This window comes from Corvus brachyrhynchos, unplaced genomic scaffold (genome assembly GCF_000691975.1).
Source record: "Corvus brachyrhynchos isolate BGI_N302 unplaced genomic scaffold, ASM69197v1 scaffold325, whole genome shotgun sequence".
Classification (NCBI taxonomy): Eukaryota; Metazoa; Chordata; class Aves; order Passeriformes; family Corvidae; genus Corvus; species Corvus brachyrhynchos.
In genome coordinates, this window is record NW_008238356.1 from 789263 (window position 1) to 810869 (window position 21607).

The 21607-nt window shown below is 40.5% G+C and overlaps 1 protein-coding gene across 1 annotated transcript; it reads left to right on the forward strand.

Annotated features, from left to right (window-relative positions):
- Window positions 1-3857: 3857 nt before the first annotated feature.
- LMNB1 (lamin B1) lies at window positions 3858-18190 on the forward strand. The gene is made up of 11 exons (XM_008634629.2): window positions 3858-4352; window positions 5314-5470; window positions 6323-6448; window positions 7449-7619; window positions 8963-9088; window positions 11585-11805; window positions 13038-13263; window positions 15168-15272; window positions 15666-15785; window positions 16501-16614; window positions 17459-18190. The coding sequence occupies exons 1-11, from the start codon at window positions 4255-4257 to the stop codon at window positions 17498-17500; spliced, it is 1506 nt and encodes a 501-aa protein (XP_008632851.2). The 5' UTR covers window positions 3858-4254; the 3' UTR covers window positions 17501-18190.
- The last annotated feature ends 3417 nt before the right edge of the window (window positions 18191-21607 follow it).

The following is a 21607-nucleotide window of genomic DNA, read 5'->3' on the forward strand; positions in this document are numbered from 1 at the left end:
GTTTATTTTCTCAGTGTTGATGAGGCAAGACTTCACTCTAAGCTTTGCCATTGGTGATAGATGTTGTAGAGATATCCTTCTACTTCCTTCCTTTAAATAAATAGTGCAGTTAATTGTGACTGCTACAATTTTGCAGTCAAGGGCTGTGGAAGACGCCAGCACTAGCTCCACAGAAAAAAATGTCTGTGCATATGGATTTCCAGCTGCTGGACTTGCTCATGAACAGTGGAGGTGAAAGCAGGTAGTTGCCTGCAGATAGCTGTATCATAAAGTCTCAAAATGTGTGATGATACAATTAGCAACAAATTATTTTAGGGGAGTAACTGCTGATATTTTTAGATGGAGTGCACTTCCTACAACAGAGCAGCCTTACCTTGGCTGAGAGTTCAGATTGCTGCAAATTTCATATTTCTTGAGAAAAGGGTTAAATAGACAAGGCATACAAAGCAGTGAAAAATGTGATCCGTGGGCACATCATAATGTCATCACTTAAGCAGCGGGTCCCAATTGCTCCATCACATCCTACAGACCAGATAAAGCTTCTGCTTTTGAGGGGTAATGTGTCATAGGTTCATCATTTGCCACAGCGGCACACCAGGGACAACTGCAGAGCCAGGGTGGTGGAGGGAAAAAGTCTCGTGTGTCACTTGAGCAATTAACTTAACAAGGATGCACATTGTGAAGTTTGGCACAGCTGTGTCACCAAGACGTGTTGAACAAGGGCTGTTCAGAAAGCCAGGCTGGCTGCTGTGTTATGTGGCTCTGCTGATGGGTCAGGTTTCAGCACAGTTTTCCATTGGTGGAGATGGTTTCCAAGATAAGAAAATTTATTTCAAAGAATTTTTGTGTTGGGGACTTAATTTAAGTGTATGGCAGGTCAAAAATCCCTGGCTGGACTTTTCCATGTTGTGACTGGTCGTGTGAGGAAACTGTGTCCTTCAGGAAGCATAAGCTGGTGTTAACACTAGTTCATTTAGGAAACCCATTGTTTACATTTGTCTTTGGCAGGCTGAGGTTTCACTGTGGCAGTTTTCCAGTGCTGAGGGACATCTGCTCTCCTGGAAGAGGAGACAATGTGATTAAAGTAACTTCAAAGGAAATTGTGTGTTTTATTGAAGATGTTGGCAAAGGATTTAATCTTCCTTTATTATCTTCAGGTGTTTTGTAGAGTGCAAGCATTAATAGGAGATGTAATTGTGGCGAGGAACTAAACTTTCATTTTAACTATCAAAGAGATGATTTATCTGTCTGTCTTACCTTTTATCTCCAGTTGTCCTTCCTTCCCATCTACATTCTGAAGTACATTTCTGCATTGAGATTAGGCAATAAAATAAATATCAAGAACAGCTTCCCATCAGCCTGTGGCTTGAATTACTGTGCAAGTGTGTGGCACTCTGCAGCTGATACCCTGAGCAACTACACAGAACCATGTGGTGTGTTGGTGCAGGCAAAGATGTGACACCTGTTTCAGGGTTTCCCAGGGTGCATATGTGCTGTAAGGAGGAACTGTGGAAAGGAAGCTGACTTAAAAATTTTGAAGCTTATTTTTATTATTGTAGGTGATCTTGAAAAGTGAGGCAGAGATTGGAGTCTGGGGAGCTTCAGAGCTTTAATCTGAAATCTCTCGCTGTTTTGATGTGTACCGTAGAGCACCCAGAGGGGGAAGGAGTGGGGTGGTTAACTTGTTGCAAAATAACTTAAGCCACTGAAATGTAAGAATTTATATTCTCAAGTAAGCCTGTCTTCTGTGCGGTGCAGGACATAAATATTTGGTCTCAAATACGTGGACAGGTAATGATGACAGGGTGGTGGGCAGTGGCTTGATAGGTGTTTTGTGTGTGTAGGTTCTGCTTAGAAATAGGGTTATAGCCATGGGATTCACATAGGTGGCCATGAACTTCAGGTTGGGTTTGTGACTTCGAGAAAGGTCACAGCTGAGCAGTCAGAGATGGTGTGTTATTGTTGGTTTCAAGCACTACAGTTAAATAAAATGAGTGACATGAGACAAGTTGAAACCACATTACATATATTTATTTACAGGAAAGCCAAACTTGTCCAGTTACTCTTACTTTCACGTTGATCTCTGTACAAAAATTTGAGTGCTCTTAGACAAGCCCTTCTTACATTATTTTAAGTCACTTCCTTGCAAAACACAACCTTAGTGTTTTGTCTGTCATAGGGGAAAAATGTGGGAGACTGACTGGTAGCTAAATAAAATATAAATTATTAATGACTGTAGTTGGGGTGTTTTTTATTATTTTCATGTTTCTCTACAACTGTAGTGGAAAACCAGCCCAGTGTGCAGTAAATGTAATTTTCTATGGATCTAAATATAGGCTGCATTATCAGGAATTACAGCACGTGTATATCTATGTCATGACTTGGCTGAAAGCCAATGCTTTTCGGGGAGAGTTTGATTAATGTTGGTAATGCTTAGCTTTGTGATCAGACTCTTAAGCAGTGGCAGAAAAGAGTGGGTGGGCTGCTGGAGGTGAGAAGAATCTGCTGTAGGGTGACGGCATCCTGCGCTTGGTCAGGTTCAGAGGAGCTTTTGAGTTACACCTCCCCAGATCTGGCTGCTGACTGCTTGCCTTGCATTAGGTGTGTGGCTTGTCTGACTCCAGATGGTCAGTTCAACCTATTAAACTGCTAGAATTTTTTTTTTTTTTCCTGCATGGCTTTTCTATTAACTCAGCAAGAAGTTTAAGGAGATTATGGGAAGTTCTAGGTTGTTGTTAACAATTCCATGGATAAGAAGATCCGCACACTTTGAAGCCAAAAGAGAGAAAAACCAAGCTGCTGCTTTGAAAAAGATGCAAGTCTGCAATTATTTCTTTGCTTTTATTTTCCTTTCATGAGTCAAACTATTTGAAAAGGAGTACAGTTCTAGCTAATTTCTGAGCACTGTAACAGGAAGGTGTTTGAGGTTTTTTTATTTGCTGTATTCAGATGTTGCTTTGGCTTTGCTGGGGAGGAAGAAGCCAGCTATTGTCAAGAGGCTGAAGCTCTTCCTGGTGAAAATTAGTGGGTGTCAGGCTGAAGTATGTGTTGTATACATTAGTGTTTGTTTTTATTTATAAAAACAGAGGCTTTTCTGATCTTTCCCTCCTTTCCTGTATTCCCTTTAGGGCTGGGATGACACTGCTGAGTTGCTGAGATTTCATCTGGCTCTTAGTGTTTGAAGTGTTGAGCTCCAGTTTCTGTTTTCTCTCTGAGAATGTGTTCAGATGAGCTGTCTCATAGTTAGACAACTCATGATGCTAAAAACTAATAGTGACTAATTTTAATTCTCCACCCACCCACCACCCCCCCTGCTGTGGCTTTTGTTGCATTAAATTATAGTGTGGCTTCCCAGACAGTCTTGTTGCAAACAAGCCAGAAAGGGCTGATCTAACTGGTAATACTTACTTTTTGTGGTACAGGTGCTACATTGGGTTTTAATCGTGTTGTTGTTGCTAGTCCATTTTATATACCCTTTTTTCTCTGCTGGTGCATGGCAAGAATGCTCTTCTCAGCTGCCTTCCAGTCTGTAAATGCATTAAAAAGGTATTTGTGTTAAAAGAAATTAAAATCCGGAAAGTTTTAAGATATTCACGCACTTTGCATGGTGGTGTATTTTGGGGAGTCTCTCTGTTTCAGAGTCCAGGATAATTTGGGGCAGATGGGGGAGCAGCACACTGTCTATGGCTCTGCAGCTTTCTCATTTTCGGGTCTGACTTGGTAGGCTTGGTTTCAGCATGAGAGAAGCAGCTTCTTCATGTTTTGATTAAAGCTTTTTCCAGCAGTGATCAAACAACAGATGTCTGCTGTGGGCCCTCATACTTCCTGAGAGGGGATGGAGAGATTCACTTTTTTATAGACATACTAGAGCAAGACACCTTCCCTTCCTTCTTTTTCCTCTTCTGCTGCACACCTTCCTTGGATGCTGAAGTTTCTACAGGCCTGGGTGGGAGAAGGAAGGTCAGGACAGAATCTCCAGTGAATAAAGCAGAGAGTTGGAAGCAGGAGCCCATGTGTCCAAACCTTAAATGCTGTGCTTTTGTCTGAGCTGTGGATCCAGCTGTGGGTCTGAGGAGTGAAATGCCGCAAAGGGGCTGGGTAGTGTTGAGCAGCAGGAAGCATCTGAGTGCAGAAGGGTGTGTTTTTATGTGTCTCAGGGGCTCCCAGCCTGCCCCTTGGGTGCCACGGGGGAGCAGGCGCTAATCCCACGGGATTGGGATTAGCCAGCGCTAAGTCTGTTGCGTAAAGCCTGCCATGTGGTGTGGCTATGGTGCTGAAACCTCCAGACACGGATTCCATCCCTGCATCCCTCTGTGGGCACGCACCTCTCCTGAGCATGATGTTAAGTGCAGGTAATCTTAGGAAAAAAGCATCTTTTAAACCTGAGGGGCTCTCCTTTTAAAATTGTGTTGGTTTTGTGTTAGGTCTCATTTTGTCGAGAAGTGTTGCTGTTGTGTCTTACCACCTGGGCAGTGGTTAAAAAGAGCAGTAGATGTATTCTGAATCAAACTTTATCCAATTTTAAGTCTTCTCAGCATTTTGTTGTTAATTCTCCTTTTTTTTAAAAATTTTACATCTGGAAAGAAAAGTGTGAGAACTGAAGAAGGATGTGCCAGCTGTGGTATTATTGAGCCTAAATCAGTCTATTCCTTTAAAAAGTTCATAGTTCAGTTAAAACCATCTAGAACTTCTGCATGCTACTGCCCTTGATAGACAAATGTGGATATCCCAGGGAGAAAAAGAATGAACTCCAAGGGGGATGAAATTGTTACACACTTAATGGTTGTTTGTGCCATCTAAGCACAAGAAACATTTTGATTCACAAGTATGGGTTTCCTTTCTCCTATTTTTGGTAGTAGCCTGGGATAGCATTATTTGTGGATGACAAACTTGTGTTTATGTGACATTACTTTAGTTTTTTCCTGTTGGATTTCCCTGTTTGAATGTGCTGGTTTAGGAAATAAACACCTAGAAACTGCCTGACTGCTTGTGTAGACACAAAAACTAAATTTGAAGGTATTTGAAAAACTTGTGTGCTTGTCTTCATAAAGAAATCAAATCGCCTCTGCACCAGTGCAATTTCTATCATAGCAGGTATTGTATAGACAGGATTTGGGTCTGTTTCCTCAGGTCTGTGGAACTTTGCCATTCCATATGATCAGAAGGGTGCTGCAAAAGCACAATAGATTTAGCTAAGACAAAATGTTTTTCCAGGTGTTTCTCAAGTTTGAGATTCAGATTGCTTTATTAGTCAACAGTCAACTTTGGGGGTATTTCTAGATTTTCTTGACCACTTTCTCTGGTTTGTTCCAGCTATGCAAAAAAGGAATCTGACCTCAATGGAGCCCAAGTCAAACTTCGTGAGTTTGAAGCAGCCCTAAATTCTAAAGAAGCTGCACTGGCCACAGCCCTTGGTGATAAGAAAAGTCTGGAAGGAGAAATTGAAGATTTGAAAGATCAAATTAGAGAGGTGAGAAGAAGAAACCTTTAACCATCAGGTTCTGTTAGCAAGTGAGGTGGTTTTCTATACTATGAGGTGGTTTTCTATACTATGAGTGGTTTTTATACTATTTATTGTGATAAAATATAACTTCGTAACCAAAAAGAAGGATGAAAACTTGTCATCTAGTCACAGCTAGAACAAATTGTGGTTCACTTTCAACACTAGCAGCAGAGTTTTGAGTAGGTTTCTGAGTGCAGCACTGTTGAGTTTTATTAATAACATGAGTGGTCGAAGCGAGAGCTCTTAAAATTGCAGGTGCTGAAATTGCAAGGGATGTTACTTATGGGGAAGAAAGCAGGTCAGGACTCAAAGTACACTTGACACATTTCAGAAGTGTTTTGGGGGGCAGATTGACTTCACAAGAACAGATAATAACTGACAAGTAACAGTTTGTGATTCTCTCTGCCCTCCTTTTGGTTCTTCCTGTGGTTCTCCATGTTCTGATGGAACAACAAGGAAAGAAACCTCTTGTCCTAGTTTTGTTAGCCTTTTGATTTGTAATCTTGAGCAATGCCACCCCAAGAGGACGAGTTGTGGAGACCAGGAGATTGGTATTTGCCATGTATTAAAAATTGATCTGTAAGGAAAATCAGTAAGTAGCAATTTTAATGCCAGTTACCAGCGTGAAATATATAGAACTCACTTGCATAAACAACTGCAAAAGTGTGTGTGTGTGATATGTAGTATCACTGGGGTAAATATTGGGATTTGGTTGTGAAGTTCAACCTTAATATGTAGTTAGCTGTAGTTCTGTGAGGCTGTGGTCATTTTGTGCATTCTGCTGTATAACTGTAGTGTTGATTCTTTTGTTCCTTAAAGCTTGAAGCTTCTTTAGCTGCTGCCAAGGACCAGCTTATAAATGAAACCTTGCAGAAGGTGGACCTCGAAAACCGTTGTCAGAGCCTCATTGAGGACCTGGAATTCCGTAAAAATATGTATGAGGAGGTAAATGCTTTTGTCTCAAGAATCAACACTATTAAAGGGAAGAAGACGACTGGGAGGTCATTCTAGAACAGGAAAGTAATTTAGGTTGGGAGGTACCTCTGCAAGTTGTCTGAACTCCTGCTCGGAGTAGTAGGGTTTATCTCTGTTCTAGCATGAAGATTTCTTTCTTACTTTTTCTAGGAAAAATGATTTTAACTCTGAATTCTTGTGGGAAAATAACTTTGTGTATCGTGTTGTTTCATCTTAAATTCTGATCATGATATGCAGTGCACATGTCTTTTCCTAGTAATGAGAAAGTAGGTTAGTAATTTCCCACATAATCCCATTATGAGAAATAAAGTGGAGAGGGACACTCAAACAGGTGCTGTGGACCCACAGTATTTTTGATTTCAAGCCTTTATAATAGTATGTTTTTGAATAAAGGAAAGAAAAGTGGATGAATAGTTGTCTTTTAGAACTTTTTCTTGACATTCTCCCTTTCACCTGGAGGCTTTCCAGGAGGAACTTAAGGGCAGTAACAAATGTACTTGACTGTACTGTCTTTGTTCCATGTGTACTTTTTTTTACTGGTAGTATTTTCAGCTTTGTTTCATGTTGTTGGAATCTCTTTCTTTCCAGGGAAAGCACAGGCAAGCACATGAGCAAATTGGGAAAGTGCTGATTAGTGGAAGTGATTCTTCCATTTCCCAGTAGTTTGATTTTGTGCAAGCAGAGAAGGTACCTCAAGAAAGGGGGAATATATTTCTAAAGTCTAGTGATGCTGAGTTGTATTTGTTGAAAGTTCAGACAACTCTCAGAAAAAAATGCTGGTGGTATCCTAGCTCTTACTTTACTGACAGGCTATTGCAAAATAACACTGGGGAGACTGTTTCTACTAAAAGTTCCATGTCAAAATAATCTAATGCTACTACCTGCATTGCTCTCCACTCAGCAGGGTAGTCTTCTAAACATTTTTGTCCTGCATTTACTGAATGTTACCACGTTTTCCTGGTTTTCATAGGAGATCAATGAGACAAGAAGGAAGCATGAAACTCGCCTAGTTGAGGTTGATTCTGGGCGTCAGATTGAGTATGAGCACAAACTGGCCCAAGCCCTCCATGAGATCAGAGAGCAGCACGATGCACAAGTGAAGCTGTACAAAGAAGAGCTTGAGGAGACTTACCATTCCAAAGTGAGGACGTGTTTTCACACAGCTGTTTGATGTGCTTTGTTTTTGTTTTGCTTAATACCATAATTACTGGCAGCTCAGAGGAGTTTATTAGGGAGCTCGGTTTGAAATTAGCATGCGTTTGAGTGTGAATTTGCATTTTCACAACTCACTTTGGGAGCAGGTTTAATCCTCATCAAGTACAAAAACAGAAAGGAAGGAAGCACTGTGTGAAGGTGATCTGGGGGAAAAAGTGATTAGTGCTGGGATTACTGTGATTTTGAGGAAATTTTCATGTGTTGTTAAGTATGATACTGAACAATGATCAACAAAGCATCCCATATTTTGTGTAAAAATTCATAATGGGGCTTGCTGAGAAGACAGAAGATAGAGTCCTCTGACCCATTACAAAACATAGGGAAGTTTTACAGTGCCCAGTAAACTTCTGTTTTTCACTCATCTAGACAGAAAGCTGAAATCAGTTATGCTTCATCATTTCCTTCCTCTGCTGTTATTCAGCATTTATGTCAGGAGACACCCTGATGTCTCAACTGAACCTTGTTTCTGTGGCTGTACTTGTTGCAGTTAGTATTTTTTAAAAGCAAGGTGGGATGTTAGAGCAGAAAAGTTCATACAGACTGAATTTATTTGCATTGGTTTTGGTCTTTTCAGCCTGCTTATCTCCAGGCCTTCAGTCTGGCTTGGAAAAGATTATTTAAAGTAAGATCTAACCAAAAAGGCGACCTCTCATTGCTTTCTTGATCTCTCACCAGGTATACTGTTTCTGTATTTTTTGAATCTTACTTTTTAAAAAAATTAGACTCCTTGGCATTATAATCAACAACAAGTTCCGTAAGTCTGTGGTGCAGACCAAGTGTGTGCGGTGGTGGTCAGCTGGAAGGATTTAGTTACTTTGTAAAAGTAAAACTATTCAAGATTGAAGTGATAGAATGAAGCAGTAGTGACTTAGGGTGCTGATACTAAGTTGCTTATATTGCCTGAAGGTTAACAAGTTTGCTTCTTTTTAGGGAATTGGTAATTTCAGTTTAGCTTCTTCAGTTTAAGCATATTACATAAACTCGGTTGAGCATGAAAACTGAACTCTCTAGTTCAACTTCAGTAATGTCTACAAGGGAAAGTTTTAATCCTAGAGTAAGTATCCAGAGAACTGGAATTCTGGGCAGGGCAATCCACGTGGTAACCGAGGCACCACATTTTGGCCTTAAAGAAAGAAAAGTTTCGCTGCTTTGGAGCTGCAGAGAGGAACTAGGTGGCTTAGCGTTGGGTGTGGGTTTTTAGTGATTCATTTTTTTTCCTTCTAGTGAAAGTTACTTTGAAACTGATGTCTTAACTTTGGTGTCCTGCAGCTGGAGAGTGCCAGGCTGTCTGTGGAGATGAGCAGCTCTGCAGCCAACACCATCAGGGAGCAGCTGAACGAGAGCCGCATCCGCATCGACAGCCTGTCCTCCCACATCACCAGCCTCCAGAAAGAGGTAACCAGCTGTGCCTCCTCAGCCCTGCTAATTACAGCTGTTGGTTTTTGTATTGAAGGACTTTTCTTTACATTGCAGTTGTTGTTTTTTCTATTAAAGGGCATGTTTAAAGGCAATGTTTAATCCCTTAACTTGTAAGTATGTTCAGCGTCATGACTTGAGTTTGTCTTCTCTCCTACCTGTTCTGTACTTTTTCAAATTCTTTCATGTCTCCTTTTGAGAAACTTCAATTTTTTTTTTTTTTGTCCAGTATTCTGCGACAGAGATAGTGTTTGAAACGAGGTAGCATTAACTGGCTTTTGTGAAAATTTTTGTGGATAGATGAGGCGACTTTAGACAAACCTGTATTAAAAGTTCTTGACACTGAGCAGTTTAGTAGTGACTAGACAGCCTAGTGTAGGATTTCACAAAGCCACATTCAAAGCCAGAACTGGAATTTGCAGTCTCTGTTCAGTGTCTCTTTTCATCCCAGATCCAATTTGCCTCTAGACATCTGACAAAAAAAACCCCTAATGGCGTGATCTTGCCCAGATTAGGACTATGAGACTGAGTAAAAACATCAAATAACTGTACTTGAGCATCTGTAGGGCAGGATCTCGAGCAGAAATTGGTTATTCCTAGATCCCAGAGAGCATAAATCACACCCAGAGAAGTATGACATAACAAATGACAAGTGATGTGTTCAGTACTGGCCTATTTGTAATGTTGTGTGCACTGCAGTGGGAAATCCAGAGTGAAAATGAGAAGTGTTAGGAGTTCGTTCTGCAGTAAGCTTTTGTAACTCACTTGAAAATGCAGCAAAACTTTTAAATTTTTTTAGGAATATAAAATACTAGCGCTGTTTCATCCTTTCTGTGATACATTTTGATTGTATTCCTCCTGTGCAGTAGGACATCAAAGTACTGTATATTTCAAGTGAAAAATATTAATGCAGGGGTTGTTATTTCCTAATTTTCCAAATAAATTGGCAGATACTAGTAAGAATCTTTTACTAGTTTTCCTTTTATATAGTCAAGTTAGTCTCTGGAAAATATCAGGTGATGTAATGAATGTGCATGAGGTTACACAGGAATTGGATGGAAAGTTTTGGCCACTTAGATCTTATTTCTGCCTTTAGATTAACATCATCTTTTGGGGGTTCGGTCAACAGGTTTTTTAAGTTAATTGCCTCTGTTTTGTTAAGTCAGGAGTGACAGCTTGGTTCAGAGAACTTACTTCTGAAGTGGCAGAAGTGTTTGTTGCTAACTTCAGGGCTATGAAAATCGGCTTCTGTCATTTTGACTGATTTTCCACCAAAGGATCCATTTTGCTGTGTTTTTGGGGGTTTTTTTGGTAGCGTTAGTGAAGTCAGGCAGCACACTTGTTTTCCATTTTACTAGCACTAAGTTAAGCTTTATTTTCTTGGAAGAGCACTCTTATCCCTGGTGCTGGTCTGGTTTGAGTTGCCAGCACTGAGCTCTGTAGTAGACTCCACTGTGATCTTCCACGTGACACAAAACTCCATTTATTAAATTCCTTATCTGACTCTCTTAACATTGACAACCAGTTACACTGGTCCCCTGTGTCAGACATGTAGACTCTCCTCTCTCTGTCTCTGGACTGGGATGATTTCCTAAATTGGGTGCATGCATAGCAAACTTTGTGGTTGTGGGCCATTGGTGCCTGTGTCTGTCCTTAAAAAATTAAATCTTAAGGGGCAATCAAACAGAAGAAATCATACTTATGGAAAGCAAAGCCTTACAGCTGCCATCATTTGGCCTTTCTTTGATAAGCAGTCCATTCTGGGTGTACAGTTTTAAGATCTGCTGGCTTGATGGAAGTTCTGAAGCGGGAGACAAATTAGGTTTCTTCAAGGAGTGCTTACCACCACACTGAGCAAGCCTTGGAGGCTTTGATGATAGGCAGGCAGGTTTTCACTGACAACAACCCTTATTCCTTTAGAGGAACTGCCTCCCAGAATTCAGGAGTAGCAGCAGCAAGCTGAAGCACAAAGCAGACATTTGGAAACCACAGAGCACTTGAACACCTCCAGGGGTGGTGACTACACCACCTGCCTCCCTGGGCAGCCCATTCTGATGTCTAACCACCCTTTCTGTGAAGAAATTCAGCTTTACATCCAGCCTGAACCTCCCCTGGTGCAGGTTAAGACTATGTCGTGTCTGGCACTTCTTAAACAGTTAAACTCTTGAGCTCAATTTTTCTTTCCTGAGTGAATTCAAGTACAGTAGCATATTTTCAGACCTCTGAAAAATGGAGCAAGTAGTTGTTTTCCCAAGGATGTTGCAGGTTTCGCTGGAATTTGAGGTGTTTATTTTTGTAGTAGGTGAAGTGGAGAGCAGGAAGTTGAATACGGGTGAGTATGAACTCAGAAGTAGAGGAGGACGTGCAACTCCTGTGTTTTGAATTCCATGTTGCCTGAACAGCAGAGCACATGGAGGCTTGGGTGGGCTTTCCTTTGCACCGTCATTGATGTTTTCAATGCTTTTTTTTCCCCAGTCTAGAGCGTGGCAGGACAGAGCACAGGAGCTGGAGAGCAGCCTGGCCCAGGAACAGGAAAACTGCCGCAAAACACTGGCAGAGAAAGAGAAGGAAATTGCAGAGATAAGAAATCAAATGCAGGAGCAGCTGACTGACTACGAGCAGCTCCTGGATGTTAAACTGGCACTTGACATGGAGATCAATGCATACCGGAAATTGCTGGAGGGTGAAGAGGAAAGGTAGGAAAGGACACAGCAACAAGTGGTGGTGTCTCTGTTATCTCTGTGCTTCCTTCACTGGCCTCTTTCTCTGGTAAAAAGCAGTTTTTAATGCTGCTAGACTGCTTTGCAAGGCACTGTTTTTGCCCCCTCCTGTCTGAGACAGTTCTAAGTCACCATGAGACCAAGCACACTGAGTATCAGACCAGCTCTCAAGGCAGCAAACCCCTTTTTTTTTTTTTTTTTTTGGTTAAAATCCAGCACAGAAGAGGTAATGAATTGTCATTTGTATGCCTGTTTGATGCCATAGTTAATATTCCTTTTCGAAATGAATTGCAGGGTTAGTTAATTGTTAGCCAAATTTCTCTAAGTACAGACTAATTTTAATAAAGTCATAACCATTTTGATTGCCCAGCTCATCAGCCAGCTGCATTTTTTCCACATCTGGAAATGAATCAGAGTTCTTCCAAGACTGAGAATTTTCACCTCTGTCACGGCTGTTATTTAAAGTAGTTTGATTCTTCACTGTGTTCTGAGCTGCTCAAGGCTGGTTCCTCTCAACTGCGGGGATGAAACAGCCAAAGCTTTTATGCCACTGGGTTTTTGCATAAATTTCCCATAGTGGCTTAAGTCTCCCTAGGGTTTCTGTTTCTTTGCAGTCTTTAACAAATGCACAGAAATGCCTTTATGCTCTTAATGTAGTAGTCCATCAGTATTCTGTGTTCCAGGAACATTAATCAGCTGTTTGACACGTTTTATTCACCTCTTAAGTACATAAGGCTTCACTTCTTCATGTAACATGCTTTGTTTACTATATCGGTGTATTAGTCTATGGGAAGAAGAGGAGATGGAAGAAAGTTTATTTAAAAAAAAGGTGGAAAAACTTAAGCCAAATCATAGAATCATTAAGGTTGGAAAAGATTTGAGTCCAGCTGTTGACCCAGCACTGCCATGTTCAGCACAAAACTGTGTCCCCAAGTGCCACATCCCCATGTGTTTCCAACACTTCCCTGGGCAAAGCCTGACTGTCTTTTCAGTCCTGAAATTCCTCCTGATATCCAGTGTAAACCATCCCTGGCACAGCTCAAGCCATTTCTTTCCACCCTGTCCTGCATTCCCTGCGAGCAGAGCCCGGCCCCCACCTTGCTTCACCCTCCTGCCAGGGAGCTGTGGGGAGAAAGAAGGTGCCTCCCTAAGCCTCCTTTCCTCTGATGTGACGTGTGTGTGTGTGTTCCTTCCCTTCCCCACCCCAGGCTGAAGCTCTCCCCCAGCCCCTCCTCCCGGGTGACCGTCTCACGGGCATCGTCCAGCCGCAGCGTCCGCACGGCCGGCGGCAAGAGGAAGAGGATTGATGTGGAGGAGTCCGAAGCCAGCAGCAGTGTCACCATTTCTCACTCAGCCTCTGCCACGGGGAATGTGTCTATCGAGGAGATAGACGTGGATGGGAAGTTCATCCGCTTGAAGAACACCTCTGAACAGGTTTGAAAGTGCCATGTGTGTCACGAGCTGAGGCACAAAGGGAGTCCTCAGCGCCCTCTCAGCTCCTGGGCTTCGTGTTGACCCCGGAGCTTATGGCGTTAAGGAGCTGGTGTGTCTCAAAGACAGCTTTCACACACTGTTCTGGATTGATGGTGACTTTCTCCCAACCATTCTCAGTGCTGCTGTTTTTCTGCAAGGTATCCCACCCACCAAATTGTTACCTTGCACTTCAGAGTTCTGCCTTGCAGAGCAGAGTTCTAAAACTTTGCAGATAGATAACCAGGCTGCTTTAGAAGCCTTTTTAGCACTTTCTCTGCCTTAAAAAGCCCTAAGAGAAATACATACAGATGCAGAATAAATGTCTGAATGAAATTAGTTGCCAATGTCCCTTGTATCTGCATAGAGCTCTTCTAAATCATAGTTTTTCTCCCTTGGCTGCACCTGCAATTTTATGAGCCCTCAGTTCCCATGCCAAAGTCACTGTTACAGTGACTACTGAGGTTATTTGCTTCTGTGGATAGGTAGCAGTTTATATTGGAGTTTACACATATCTACCCAAATGAAGAACTCTTTGATAAATAGTAATCACAACTTTTCCTTATGTTGCCCTCAAAATGATGCTGTTACATACAGTACATTTCCCTCCTTTATCTTCACTAAAAGGCAGCTCATCGTGGTGATTTAGATGACAAAGATGGTTCCAAGTGTCCCAGTCCCCTCTAATCAGTGAGGACATGGACAGGCTCCTCCAGACTGTGATAATGTGGATTGTAATTACTGTAATTACCACACCTGGGGAGTGATGGCTTTGTTTAGTGAATTCAAGAAACCTTGACATTTCTCTTGGTCTAGACACTTTAGTGTGCAGATGACTCAATTCAGCCAAGTCAAAAACTATTTCTAGTGAGTCAGAACCTGCTTTTTTTTTTGCCTTTTTGTTTTTTTTTTTTTTTAGCTTCCCCCCTGCCACACACACACTTGTTTACCACATAGATTTTCCCCCCAACTTTTATTTAATTTGCCTACACATTCATTGTTTCGTAAGGAAGGAGAAGCATCAGTTTTGTTCCCAGTAACCATGGGTGGTTCATGTTTTTAGCACTTTTCTAGGGAGTCTAGATTTGAGCAACTCCCTGCTGTGCAGTGTAATAAACTGTACTTGGGGAACCTTCACAAGTGTCTGACAGTTTGTATAAATAAATAGGTTAAAACATAGTAAATCCTCTTTAAGTATGGTATGTTTCTGTCATTGACAAACTAAATGTCAGCATCCATTAAGATACCTAAGATTTTTTTATTTTAGATAATTTTAGCTGTCTGGAGTCCAGTGGCAGCTGTTGAATGATCAGAAACTGTTGGTGGGGGAATATAAAAAATACCTACTCTTGTTTTGAAGCAGTCATTCTGTAAGGATGACTTGTATATGATTTGTTAATGCTTTTCAAGTAGTTGATAGGTCATACAAGGGAGTATGTGGTGGCAGGTGGTACATATGTAAAATTATTTCAAGAATACTAACGAGCAATATTTTGTTTTCTAGGAAGCCTGCTTGCCATTCTGTGCTTCAAAAAACATATTAAATATTTGTAAGGGGATTTTAATATTTAATACATATTACTAATGTGTATTTTTCTGGACCAAGTGATAACAAAACTGATGCAAATCATAAACATTAGTTAACATCAAAACTCAAAAGCAGGATGTATTAAGTTTTAACTTCAAATAAGAGGTAAGATAAATTTACCTAAAATTATTCTAATTCCATGCTGAAGATCAAGTGATAATGAACCCTTTTTACTGAAAGTTTTATGTGTCTCACAACCTTAAGGATAAAAAACTCACTGCAAGCATAACAGAAAATGAACGCTGGTGGGAATAATTTTTTTTCCTCTCCCTTTTCTTAGGATCAACCTATGGGAGGTTGGGAGATGATCCGAAAAATAGGAGATACTTCTGCAAGTTACAGATATACCTCAAGATATGTACTAAAGGCAGGCCAAACTGTTACAGTAAGTTGTCAAGTTTCAGCTGCTCAGTTGAAATGGACTCCAGGCCAACTTGTGTGGGTCAAAAAGACATCAGGTTTTTAGTTTTGTCCTTCCTGTGTACGCGTTCAGAAAATAATCACCTGTGTTTGTGTTGGACATTAGTTGTGTCAGTTGCTGGGGCAATTAACACAGAAAGGTGTTTTTCAGAACTTTATTTTCTGTATGACGCAGTAATTTTCACCATGTACAGGTGTGCTTACCTACTCTAAAGTCTCTGTTTTATTGCCCAAAACGTTTTTGCAGATACTTGTGTTTTCTTAACTGGAAGAGATTCAGAAATACATGAAATGAGTCAGTAATTCAGAAATGTGTAAGAACTGGCAAACAATGTTCCTGTGTGACTTCTGTTGACAGATCTGGGCTGCAAATGCTGGAGTTACTGCAAGCCCTCCCTCTGACCTCATCTGGAAGAACCAGAATTCCTGGGGCACCGGTGAAGATGTGAAAGTTGTACTGAAAAATTCTCAGGGAGAGGTAAAGCACCTCAGATCTGTGTGAGCTTTTTCTGTGGTGTTACCACTTACAAAGATGCAGGTTAGGGCTTCACACAGGAGTGCACTGGAGTGTTTGGTAAAGTTCTCTTCTTTTGGAGAATTAGCTGCAGTTCAGAAATGCCTCTACTTGAAACCTGTCGGTTTTTTTCCCCTGTATCAAGTCTAAATAGTAAAAAAATGACTTGTTCAGACACCTCCCTCATGCCAGGAGCTGGGCAGTGCCTTAGAACAAGCTTTGAAAAGAAAGTTTTGGTAAACTCTTCAGTGATTTGTCTTCTGAAGTAGTTTTCCTTATGCCTGTGTGCTGGTGAGGAGGGGGGGAATGTTACAGTGAAATTCACGTGAAGCAGCGAGGGGTTAATTCAGGTGTAAGGTGTGATTTAAAACTTGGGGTGGGACAGCTACTGTGACTGCAATTTAAAGAAAATGTTTAAATATGTATGAAAAAAGCAGATTTTTGGAAGAAACTGATGAGTGTTTTGTTAGAAAGACACCTTTTAATCATTAAGAGATTTAAAACTAAGCTGTTTATGCTCAGCAATCTGTGAAAAGTATACAAACAAAATGAGTACAAGTAGTTTTCCCAGCAGCTGGAGCTTTCATTTCTCAAAGTCTTAAGCAGGTGAGCAACAGGAGATTGGTTTGTGTTTTTTGGGGTTTTTTTGAAGAGTTCAGGTCTTAAAAATGTCTTGCAGGAGGTTGCTCAGAGAAGCACTGTGTTCAAAACAACAGCACGTAAAGGGGAAGATGAGGAAGTTGAGGAAGAGGCAGCTGAAGCTCTGGATGAGGAAGACCTTTACCGTCAGCAGGTATTTTCTTTTAGGGTTAGCAAGGTTGTTTACGTTGCAAAAAAGGAGATAGAAGTCATGAAATCTTAAAAAAAACCAAACCCCAAAACATAAAAAATACCAAGTGTGGATGTTCTTTAATTTTTTTCTTTTTTTAATCAGTAATTAGTGAAAGCATGGAGCTGTCTTTCTGAAACCAGGGTAAAAATACTGTCTAATATATCCCCTTGGAGAGAAGTACACCTTTTTCAAAGTTTAAAGATATGGGGATTTTTTTTTTTCCCTTAAACTCTGTTCCTAGTAAGATTCCCCCCCATGCCAGTTGTTTATAGTAAAGTTTGGCTTAAGCAGGTGAGTTTACTGAAAGTTTAGAGAATTCAAATCTCTCTATTATATCTCTGGTACAGAAAATTTTGTTAGTGTCTTCTGTTCACATATTTTTCCTGATAGAGAAAATTTGAGATTTGAAAATTCTTTGAGAGAAAATGTTCCTTGCATGTTGAAAAAATGAAATTCTGAAGACAAACAAAAAAAGAAAAAGACTGTGTTAGAAATCAGAGATGTTAGATTTCTTAAATAAAACCTCTCAAGGTGATTGTATATGCTCCCTGATTCAAGTATGGCAGTTATTTGTGTTTTTTCTGGTACTTGTCCTCCTTTACCCCTCATAGGAAAGGATATGTAACATTCTTTCAATTCCAGGGTATAACAGGTTGTACAGCTTTGCTGACTCTTGTTTATACCATGCCATGCTAATAATTTAATATATTAAAAATGCACAGTAGGTCCTTTGGAGTAGGAAAATATTTTGCTGCTGGATTTTTTGGTTTTTTTTATTTTAAATGATTCTCTCTTTTCTCAACAGGCAGAGCAAAGGGCGTCTAACAGAGGCTGTGTGGTCATGTGAAATTGCAGACACTCCAGGTTCCTCCAGCTGTGGTAATCCCTGCCTGCAGAACAGAGCCTTCTGAGAAGCACAACGTTATTTTCCTGTCTGTGAATTTTTGAAGCTGCGAGTCTGATGGCCTTAAATTTCCTTTGCCACTGAAAAAAAGGAAAGTTTGTGACAAGTATCTCGACTTCCTCGCAGGACGTGAGCTGGTGGCTCCCCTCAAGGAGCTGTTTGAGATTTGATGTTCCTGTCTCTCTCAGATTTGTACGCCAGTCTCTTTTCATTGAAACCTTGCTGGAGTAGGAATATTCCAGTGTGTTTTGGGGATCGATTTTTTTTTAGATTATACCACTCTAGACTAGTTGCTACGACCTCTTTGTATTTTAGGTGCTGTTGGGGATTGGTTTAGAGTTCTTACTCTGGAAGAGGATTCATGTTACACCTTGTAGTCGTGTTGTTAAGATAGTGTTACCAGCTTAAATTTTCCTATGTGGTTTTTCTTAACAAATTAGGAGGCTGTTTTAATATGAATTGCCTTATTTGTTTACAATTTTTAGTAACAAAACAAAGTCTCTAGAGGTCTAGTCTACATTTGTATGGGAAACAGTTGTAATTTTGCCAATGTTGAAAGTTTTTCTGTCCTTTTCACATTATTCTGATGTCTGAAAAACATTTTAATAAAGTATCTCTCTGCTGCAGAGTAAAGTTTTTGGAATTTGTTTCGTCCTTGAACTGAGCTGAAAGTTGAATGAGCGTTGAATCCTTGAAATTGATGGCCTTTGAAGCTGAAGAAACATCTGTGTAAATGGAACAGTGGCATTTGAGATGCAAAGATTTCTTCTATAAAATGAGTAATATTACTTCATGTTTGGAAAATTAATTCTTCAGAGCTTTATTCTCACTCTGTTGCATTTGTGCTCTTCTTCGCTCATGGGTCTGTTCTTACTGGCTTTTACCACATCTTGGAAGTACCAGGCTGAGCAGTTTAAGCAAGCTTGATAACATAAAGAGAAATTTAGAAACACTGTAAAATAGTTACCTTTGACATAGCCTGAATATATTTTTAAATGCACAGCCAAAATTTTGGAAGTTGATTGGAGTTTTCTTTTAGAAAAAGTTGAGTGGAGTTTTTATTTTTTCATGGCAAAATTAAGACTTTTTAACATGTCTTTCATCTTGAATAAGCTCTTTTCTGGTCACCAGCATGGTGGCATTTCAACATGTGCCAGCAGGAGGTAGAAAGGGGTGGGGGTTGATGCACAATTTTAGGTCATGGTAGGAACCTTCCTGCATTATCAAATTCTTGGTTACACCCTTTGTAGAGCCTCCTCTTCAATGACAATGGGAGAAATACAGATTTTACAATAATTTTGGCAGGGTTTTTTTGGCTGTGACAAGAATTCGTATAAAATAGCAGAAGGATTGTTGTGAAACACAACTGTGAAACATCCTGCCACAAGGTGGAGGTCTTGTTTTGCTTGTCCTTTTTTTAATACTTGTACAGCAACAAACCAATGCTTCCTGCACTGCCCTGCAAGTTCCATAACTTGAATATCATTGGTAGTGGCATAAGATACAAACTGAATCATCCTGCAGGTGAAAACTCTTCAGCAATTTATTGCTTGTAGCTGGATGAACACACTTTACCAGGAATGTTTCTGCTCAAACACACTCGTTCCTGTGCAAAACGGGTAAGGAATTTAGGAAACAAGTGGTTTGAGCTGTGCAGCAAACCTGGGAACTGCATTCTTTGTTTATAGTGTTCATTATAAAAACCCCAGAGTAATCGAAATTGGTGCAGATTAGTTCATGGTGGTGTTGACAGAAGTTTCATGCTGGAAGTTGGGTTTTGCTTTGGATTTCCTTGTCCCTGATTCACATACCTACATCACATTTGCCCAAGCAGATAGCAAAATATGGACAGAGAAATTAACATGTAAATTCTGTTCAACAGATGCTAATTATTCATTTTCTTCTATAAATTATGCTGTTTCAAACACTGGTCTTAATTTTTTCCATGGAAGTCTGTCTTACCAGTGTGTCATTTTGACACTAATTTGAGGGTTTCTGGGTTGAAAATGATAGTTTTTATCTGTGAAACAGTGCCTTTTATATTCATACTGCACCGTAAGCAGTATCTGTATTTCAAGGTAAAAAAACGCCGCTGCTTTTACAGAAATGGCCACGTGATAACTATGAAGGATTTTTCTCCAGGCAAAGAAATCAAGTAGTTGATGGAGAATAAAAGCTCTTACAGGCCCTGTTCCAAAGAGGACAACTGGTAATAATTGGTGATTTTTAGAAAGGGAATAGAGGCTGTGTGTGATGGATGTGAATTCTTACTTAACCTTTCCTGGTATGTGATGGCTAACATCAAGGAAATGCTGGGTCACTTAATTATTTATAATATTCAACTAGCTCCATCACAGGATTATGGCAGAAGTTAGCTATTTTATCTCAGGTTTTTCTTGGTGTGCATTTATTGCTCAAGAGTCTTTTGCTGATTTCCTGGTTTCTTTTTAGTGGGTTTGCATAAATACAGGACTTCTGTGTGATAAAAACAGTGTGATTAACCCTGAAGAAGTTACATTTGGGGCAATCGATAAAGGAGGGCACATTTCAGCTTAAGCTGATTGAGTGATAGAATTTTCCTACCTTTAACTCTTGGACGTGAGTTTTCATAGCTATTCTGTGCTTTCAGAACAAAAAAAATTATTATTGGCAAGCAAGTCTTCGTGCATAATAATAGAAGCTATGGAATGAAGCTGTGACGTTGGTTTCCCCTGCTACTGCAGCATCTTGTTTTTGAGGGTGGTGTGTTTTGTTGTTGCTTCTGAGGGTATGTTGTACATGGAATATCAACATTTATTCTCTCTTGAGACATTTTATTGGGAAAGCATTTGGTACACTTAGAATAAAGAAAATTCCCGTCAGTTCTGTAATGTTTCAACACCAAAGGGAGGGACAAATGTTTTGTAGCCTTGCCATAAACAGGTGTGGAGAGGCTGTCAGCAACAGATTTAAGACCTGAAAACTATTTAAGGACTGAGAGATGTAATCCTTGACTTTTGAAAAAGCTGTCTCCTGTAGAAATGCATATGAAATTAAATTTGAAGTGTGGAATAACACAGTGGGTTAGTGAGGTGTTGGGACAAGGTGTGTTTATTGTCTTTATTGGTCTGGACGAGGGGATTGAGGGCACCCTCAGTAAATTTGCAGACAACACCAAATTGGGCAGGAGTGTGGATGTGCTGTGGGGCAGGAGGGCTCTGCAGAGGGATCTGGACAGGCTGCATCCATGGGATGAGGCCAGTGGGGTGAGGTACAGCCAGGGGAACTGCTGGGCCCTGCCCTTGGGTCACAACAACCCCCTGCAGCTCCAGACAAGTTTTAAACTGAATATTAGGAAAAACTTCTTCACTGAAAGGGTGGTCAGGCATTGGAATGAGCTGGAATCCAGGGAATCATCATCCCTGGACATGTTCAAAAGCAAACCTGTGGATGTGGCACCTGGGGGCGTGGTTTGTGGTGAACATCAGTGGTGGTGCTGGGTCAGTGGTTGGACTCGATGATCATTTCCAGCCTTAACAACTCTGTGATTCTATGAGTTTGCGTTGTAGTTTTTAAAGATACTTTTGAATACCCAATATTTGGCAGTAAAGAGGCAATGCTCAGTTCTGCTTGCAAGGAAAATGCTTCTTTAATCAACCAATTAAATGAAGCGCCGGCTCACAAAAAGTAACAAGCAAAGACATTTAATTATTAACAGGTTTGTTTTTTTTTTTTTCAAAGGGAGAGCTTCTTTAGCTCTCTTAGTGCATGAGTCTGTCCCAATATCTATTCTCATACCTCTTTCTGATGGTGCCCATTGCATCAAAGGCCAGTTGCATATATTGGCTCCGGGTCCCTTTATGCAGAGTTGTCACTTTTGCCCTGTGTGACTTTGTATTGGTGCAAAGCTGGGTTTAATAAATGAAATGCAAATGACATTGTGGGGTCTCAGTCTGGCAGAACTGTACAGCTGAGTAATGAAAAAAAAAAACCTAAACAATACCAAAAACTGAATTATTTTTAATAACTGCTTCTGCTGTGACTTCCTTCCTGCTGCACAGAAAGCTGTGG